The sequence below is a fragment of the Neophocaena asiaeorientalis genome, unplaced genomic scaffold (assembly GCF_003031525.2).
Source record: "Neophocaena asiaeorientalis asiaeorientalis breed wild unplaced genomic scaffold, Neophocaena_asiaeorientalis_V1.1 scaffold179, whole genome shotgun sequence".
Lineage (NCBI taxonomy): Eukaryota > Metazoa > Chordata > Mammalia > Artiodactyla > Phocoenidae > Neophocaena > Neophocaena asiaeorientalis.
The window spans coordinates 476681-483719 of NW_020172775.1; the positions used below are offsets into that span (position 1 = coordinate 476681).

The 7039-nt window shown below is 56.8% G+C and overlaps 1 protein-coding gene across 7 annotated transcripts in view; it reads left to right on the forward strand.

Moving 5' to 3' along the window:
• The window catches only part of LOC112396907 (tigger transposable element-derived protein 1-like), an 11694-nt gene extending 5627 nt beyond the window's left edge, over window positions 1–6067 (forward strand). For 3 of the 7 annotated variants that reach the window (XM_024740872.1, XM_024740871.1, XM_024740873.1), the window contains exon 4: window positions 327–2264. In XM_024740872.1, the coding sequence (XP_024596640.1) occupies window positions 327–2159 (1833 nt within the window). In that variant the 3' untranslated portion in view covers window positions 2160–2264. Of the gene's footprint in view, window positions 1–326; window positions 2265–4185 lie in introns of those variants that run through there. The other 4 variants (XM_024740877.1, XM_024740876.1, XM_024740875.1 and 1 more) reach the window with 3 other exon arrangements.
• Window positions 6068–7039: the final 972 nt, after the last annotated feature.

Consider the following 7039-nt stretch of genomic DNA (forward strand, 5'->3'; position numbering starts at 1 on the left):
AGGGTCACATTCCCCAGCTGTGCCCAGCCCCCACCCCCACCCCCCCTCGCCCTCAGGCTGGGCTCAGGACCTGCCCTTCACCCTCTCGCAGCTCCTGGGTCTGAGGATGGGGCCTCCCCAGGCTCACACCATTTGAATAGAGTACAGTAAGTCCCCTACACACAAACCTCCAAGTTACGAACTTTCAAAGATGCGAACGTGCGTTCGCATGTCCAATCACGTAAGTTAGTTCAGGTGCCTGGCGTACACTGTCATGTGCGTGCACCCTCTGCAAGTGGCTGTGCTTTTGTGTGCTTTACGGTACTGTATAGAGTACAGTAGTACAGTATCTTTATTTCAAGCCCAGGATGTCCGGAAGCAAGCGTAAAAGCAGCGGCGATGTAGCTGGTACTGCTAAGAAGCGCCACGCGATAACGATGGAAACAAAAGTGAAAATAATTGAGAGAGTGGAGCGAGGCGAAAAGATGGTAGACGTCGCTCATTCTTATAACCTGAATCGTTCAACCATCGGCTCGATCGTAAAGAACAAGGACAAGATCATGGAACACGTGAAGTCTGCTATGCCGATGACGTCGACAATAATAACAAAGAAGCGTGGAAAAGTGATGGAGGAGATGGAGAAGCTTCTCAGTGTGTGGATGCAGGATCAGCGTCAGCGTCGAGTCCCACTCAGCTTAATGCTGATTCAAGAGAAAGCTAAGAGCCTTTATGAAGACCTGAAGAAGAAACACGGCGAAGAATCAGAGGGCAAATCTTTTAATGCCAGCCGTAGCTGGGTTCACCGGTTCAAGGCTAGAGCCAAACTTCACAATGTAAAAGTAAGTGACAAGGCAGCGAGTACAGATACGATCGCTGCCCGGGAATTTCCTGAAACGCTTCGAGAAATTATTGATGAAGGCGCGTATTTACCCGAGCAGGTGTTTAATGTGGACGAGACAGGACTGTACTGGAAGAGGATGCCGGACCGAAGTTACATCAGTAAGGAGGAAAAGTTGATGCCGGGCTATAAAGCATCAAAGGACAGGCTCACGCTGTTGTTTGGTGGCAATGCCTCTGGTGATATGAAGCTGAAGCCTCTCTTAGTTTACCATTCAGAGAACCCAAGAGCCCTTAAAAACATAGCCAAGGGCTCTCTTCCTGTTGTGTGGAAGAGTAACCCCAAAGCCTGGGTTACACAGGCCATTTTCCAGGACTGGTTTTTCCACCACTTTATCCCGGAGGTAGAGAAATACTGCTTGGAGAAGGACGTCCCATTCAACATTCTTTTGCTGCTCGACAATGCTCCGGGCCACCCCCCATTCATGGACGACTTTCATCCCAACGTCAAAGTAGTGCACCTGCCACTGAATACTACGGCGCTCATCCAACCTATGGACCAGGGAGTTATAGCGACTTTCAAGAAATATTACTTACGTCACACTTTTCGTCAGGCAGTAAAGGCGAGTGACGAATCAGGAACAACCTTGCGGCAATTTTGGAAGGACTATAACATCTACAAGGCCATAAAAAACATTGACTTTGCCTGGAGTGAGGTTACGGCCGTCACCATGAACGGGGTTTGGAAGAACCTTTGCCCGAAGTTTGTTCACGATTTTCGTGGATTTGAGAAGATGGATGAGGAGTCCAAAGAGGTCTTCAGCAACTTAGTGACCCTCAGCGAGAAGCTGGAGCTAGATCTGCAAGAGGACGACTTCATCGAACTCCTTGCTGTGCAGCACGAGGAGCTCACTAATGAAGACCTGATGGAACTGGAGGCCCAGAGAAAGGACGAAGAGGGACAGGAGGAAGAAGAAGCAACTGAAGAACCGAAGAGATTCACGACGCAGGAAATGGCAAGGGGGTTTGCTTTATTCGAGGAGGCGCTCTTAGTGTTTGAGGCACAGGACCCGAATGTAGAACGGTACACGAAGGTTGCAGCAGCCGTTCAGAACGCAATCCAGTGCTACCGTGTCATCTATGACGAGAAAAAAAGAGCTACTACCCAGACATCACTGGATCGTTTTTACAAGAGGGTAGATAGAATTAAATCCAGCAAGGAACCAGAACCTGTGCCATCCACGTCAGGCGTGAGTGAAATTGCAACTTGCCCTCCGTCTCCTACTGCTGACGACCCTTCAGCCCTACCATCTCCCACCTCCTCTTCCTCCTCCAGTCAGTAACTCTTCCTGCCTGTTCCCTCGATGCCAGCCCTGGATGCCAGCCGTTGGACTGTACTACGGTACTTTTCAAGGTCCTGTACTGTAAGATTAAAAAGGTTTTCTTTATTTTTTGTGTTTGTTTGTTATTTATGTATTATTCGTGTGAAAAGTATTATAAACCTATTCCAGTACAGTACTGTATAGCCGATTGTGTAAGTTGGGTACCTAGGCTAACGTCGTTGGACTTACGAACACATTGGACTTACAAACGTGCTCTCAGAACGGAACTCGTTCATACGTAGGGGACTTACTGTAGTTGTAGTCTCTCTTGCACAGAGATAGAAATACAGCAGTCGTTACTTATCCTCCCATTTTAAAGAAAAATTTTAAATGTATATAAAACACGTATATGCATTATAAAGTAATTCAGACCTTAAGAGAAGCACATAACGTTGAAACCCCACAGCCAGTCTTCCTCTCTGGAGATGGCCACTGCCACCCATCGTACACCCTTCCTCTTTCCTGTACACACGTGCAGTTCACACACATGGGCGTGTGTATGAACGGGGCACACAGACATTTCCAAAGGAAGCCCCATTAACGCTCTGCACCTCACTGATTTCACTTGGTCTTGTGTTGAGGTCCCTTCCAGTGGCACAGGCAGCTCCAGCCTTTCTTTTTAGTGGCTCTCTTGGAGTCATGTGCCCAGTCCCGCTAGGGAATGTGGGCTGCTGTTGGTTTCTCATCCCGGAACACACACCCTCATCTTGGCTGCTGCCCCTCTGGCTCTTCTGCCCCTGGGCCTGCCTGTCCTCTGGATGGCCTCAAGACACAGGGACCAAAGCTTATCTCTGTGTCACGGGGTGCCTGCATGTCTTTGATCCTGGTGGGTAACCCAGGGGGCTTCCCCAGGAGGACAGAGGGACTTGCTCACACATGGGAAGGAGGGCAGACCAGCCAAGGAGCATGGCTGGGGTCTCCTGCCAGGTGAGGGGGGAGAGTGGGCCACGCCCTGGCCTTTCCCACCCTTGACTGCCATCCCTGGTCTTCCTGAGACACTGCGAGGCCTGGGAACGCCTGCGGTGGCCCTGCGTACATCTGCCCAAGTCCGGCTCAGCCGGTGTCCTGCCGGCAACTCTCAGAGAACACCCAGGGCTGCTTTACTGTCAAACTCCCATCGTCAGTCGAGAGTGTAGAGCTGGGCTCTGAGAGATGCTCCTGGAAGAAACAAGGTGCTCGGCCCACCCCCCTGTGGAAGGACACTGGGAAATGGGTCTCCTTGGCCACCTCGGGGCCCCAAGGCTGGAGGCAGGCCTGCCCCTCGCCGGGTTCTCCAGGAGCGCGTCTGGGTAATTGAACCCTGCACAAGTATTTCCTCCATTAAAAAAACCAAAAACAGGGACTCCCCTGGTGGTCCAGTGGTTAGGGCTCCACTCTTCCACGGCAGGGGGCACGGGTCCGATCCCTGGCTGGAGAACTAAGATCCCCCATGCCGCGCGGCTTGGCCAAACCAACCAAAAAATCAAAACAACACACAAAACGAAAACCTTGAGTCCTGACACCCTTAATCAATGACATTGCTCAAGGTCTTGCGAGCTCGGGGCCATGAAGCGTGTTGGCTCCATGGACAGCTCGTTCCTCTGCTTTCCCGGGTCGCCACCAAGCTCTGAGCTGAGGTTTATACACTGTGGCTGCCCGTTCCTGGGCCCGGCTATGACGTGCTGGTAATTTCTGGGTTCTATATTTGGTCTGACATCAGTTTGTGGTGTATTACGCCACCCTGGATGCTTCAGGAGGCCGGCGAGTAGGTGACTGGGGATGGTGGTGTAAGCGGGGGGCTCCCTCGGAAAGTGGTAGAGGGTTTTCAGAGGCTTGCTGCAATCCTGGGGGTGAAGTTTATTTAGTCCACGGGGCCAGAACTCATCGAGTGGCCGGATGTGGCCCCGAATCTCCCACCTAAAGAGAGAGACCAGTCAGTGACCTCTAAGGGTTTTACCCAGGCCCGTCGGCACTTCCCACCGGTAAACGTTGTCTCCCCATTTTACAGCGGGTCAGGGCTGGGGCGGCAGCGGCCCTGAAATCAGCGGGCTCAGGGCGGGAACGTAAATATTCTGTTGTGGTGTCCGGAGAGAGTGATGCGGGCCCGAAGCCCCCCCTGAAGAGGCCGCCAAGGGCGGGCCAGCGCCGAAGTGCCAAGCGGGACCGAAAGGCCATCAACCTGCAGGTGAAGCTGGAGGTACTGCGGCGCTTCGAAGCCGGAGAGAAGCTCAGCCGAATCGGGAGGGCACTGGGTCTCTCCACCTCCACTGTGGCCACCATTCGTGACAACAAGGACAAGATCCGAGCGAGTTCCCAGGCGGCCACCCCGCACGCGGCCTGTAAGCTGACGCGCAGCCGCAGCCTGGTGATGGAGAACATGGAGCGGCTGCTGAGCGTGTGGATCGAGGACCAGAACCGGCGTGACGTGCCGGTCAGCGTGGTGCTCGTCCAGGAGAAGGCCCGCAGCCTGTTTGAGGAGCTCAAGCGGGCGCAGGGTGAGGGCTCCGAGGCTGAGACTTTCGGCGCCAGCCGCGGCTGGTTCGCGCGCTTCAAGGCGCGGCACGGGCTGCGCAGCCTCGGGGCCGGAGGCGAGGCGGCGCGCGCAGACGCAGAGGCCGCGCGCAGGTATCCGGCGCTGCTGCGGAGGGTGATCCAGGAGGGCGGCTACACGGCCCGGCAGGTGTTCAAGGTGGACGAGACCCGGCTCTTCTGGAGGCGGCTGCCGGGCAGGACGGGCCCTTCCATGGCGGAGAAGCCAGGCCCCGGGTTCACAGCCGCCCAGGATCTCCTGACCCTGCTGCTCGGCAGCAACGCCGCCGGCGACTTCAAGCTGAAGCCGCTGCTGGTGTACCCCTCAGAGAACCCGCGCGCCCTCCGGGGCTTCTCCAAGCCCAACCTGCCCGTGCTGTGGCGCTCGCACAGGAAGGCCTGGGTCACTGTGAGCCTCTTCCAGGAGTGGTTCGTGCACTTCTTCTGCCCCGCTGTGGAGAGGTACTGCGCCCGGCACGGGCTCCCGTATAAAGCTCTGCTCGTCCTGGACAGCACTCCCGGCCGCCCAGGGAACCTGGACGACCTCTCCGACCACGTGCGCGTGGAGTACCTGCCCAAGGACACCACGGCCCTCATCCAGCCCACGACCCAGGACGTGGTCGCCACGTTCAAGGCCTGCTACCTGCGGAGGGTCTTCCGCCTCTTGGCGGCGAGGGCGGGAAGCGCCGGCGAGCGGTCAGCGGCCTCGGACTTCTGGCGGGACTATAGCATCCTGGACGCTGTGCACAACATCTTCGAGTCCTGGGAGGAGGTTCCGCCCGCGACGTTGAACCGGGGTTGGAGGAAGCTGTGGCCCGAGTGCCTCCAGCACGACGCCAGCCCCCGACCCGGGGAGGCCCTCCCGGAGATCAGGCGGGACGTCGTGGCGCTGGCGCACGGCTTGGGTTTCGGGGAGGTGGCAGAGGCGGATGTGGCTGAGCTGCTGCAGAGCCAGGGCGCAGACCTGTCCAACGAGGAGCTGGTGGGGCTGGAGCAGGAGCTGGCAGCCGGGGAGGAGGGCGAGGACAGCTCGACGGCTTCCCGCCAGCTCACGGCCAGGCACCTGGCCAAGGCCCTAGCACATTTCGATGCTGGCCTGCAGATCGTCAGGGACAACGATCCCAACCTGGAGCGCAGCCTCCGCGTCTGCCGGGGCGTGAACAACGTGATCAGCTGCTATCGGGAGCTCTTCAAGGAGAAGAGGGGCCCCAAATAGTGTGTGTTGAGGGGGAGGGGGTGTTGGGAGTTCTGAGGCCTCCGGACTTTGTTGGGGAGAGGGGGTCCTCCCTCCCCATCTTTCACATGGAAGTGACACTGGTCTGCATGTTTCCATTTCATTATATTAATCCCTCAAATGTTTTTCTGTCAGCAAATAATTTAGTGTCTCAAGTGAACTTCTCAAATATATGGTTTTAGAAGCCTTGATGAATTCTCAAGTGCGTTTATTGCATCCTGGGCCCTTTTGGAGCAGTGCATCCTCGGTTTCCTAGTGGAAGCCCATGAGGAAGCCGGGATCACTGGGTAGCACCCCTGGCACGGTATTCCTGCCACCTTGCTCGCTGCGCTGAGCTCTTCCTGTATTCAGAGCTGGGGCTCACGGAGCTGAGAGGGGTTCAGAGAGGGGTTCTGCTTGTTTTATGGCCCGCTCACCCTTCAGCTGGGCTTCAGGACCTGCAGGCGGCAAAGGCTGACCCCGGATGAGCACCCAAAGAGACTCAGGGATCCAGAGAGTGGGCCTGGGTGGGAGGAGTGTCCGGCCACACACCTCCCATCTCTGTTCTCCCGGGACACTGGATGCGTCTTGTCGTCTTGTTCTGTCCTCTGAAATGATGCTGTGCCCCTGCTGACTGGCCGGGGGGAGGGGGGGCGGGAGGAGAGACTACAGCCCGTTGTGGGTGAGCTGGTGAGGCAGCACGTTCGCCAGGCTCCCCGGCCCCGGCGTGGGCGTCCTCACGGCTGCAGGCCCGGCTGCAGGCCTGCTGCTAACTCTCCCTCTCTTCTTGTCTCTCTCCTCTGCTGCTCCCTCTCTCCACCAGTTTCCGTTTGACTCCTGCCATGCCCCTTTGACTCTTCTTCCCGTGGACACGGGCTCATTCCAGGCAGTGGTGGCATTTGGAGACAAGGCCCCGGATGCCATGTGGGAAGACTGGGAGGCACACGATGCCCCACAGAAGGAGGGGTAAGGATGTGGGTTTTGGGGTAGGGTTGGCCTTACTGCAGGACGCACGGGTCCTCAGGTGAGTGGTCCCTGTCTCCAGCCAAGGGGCCCTGTTAGAGGAAGCCTTCCCTGAGCCTGCCTGCCTTCTGCAGGAGGTGGGGGGCAGGGGGGTGGG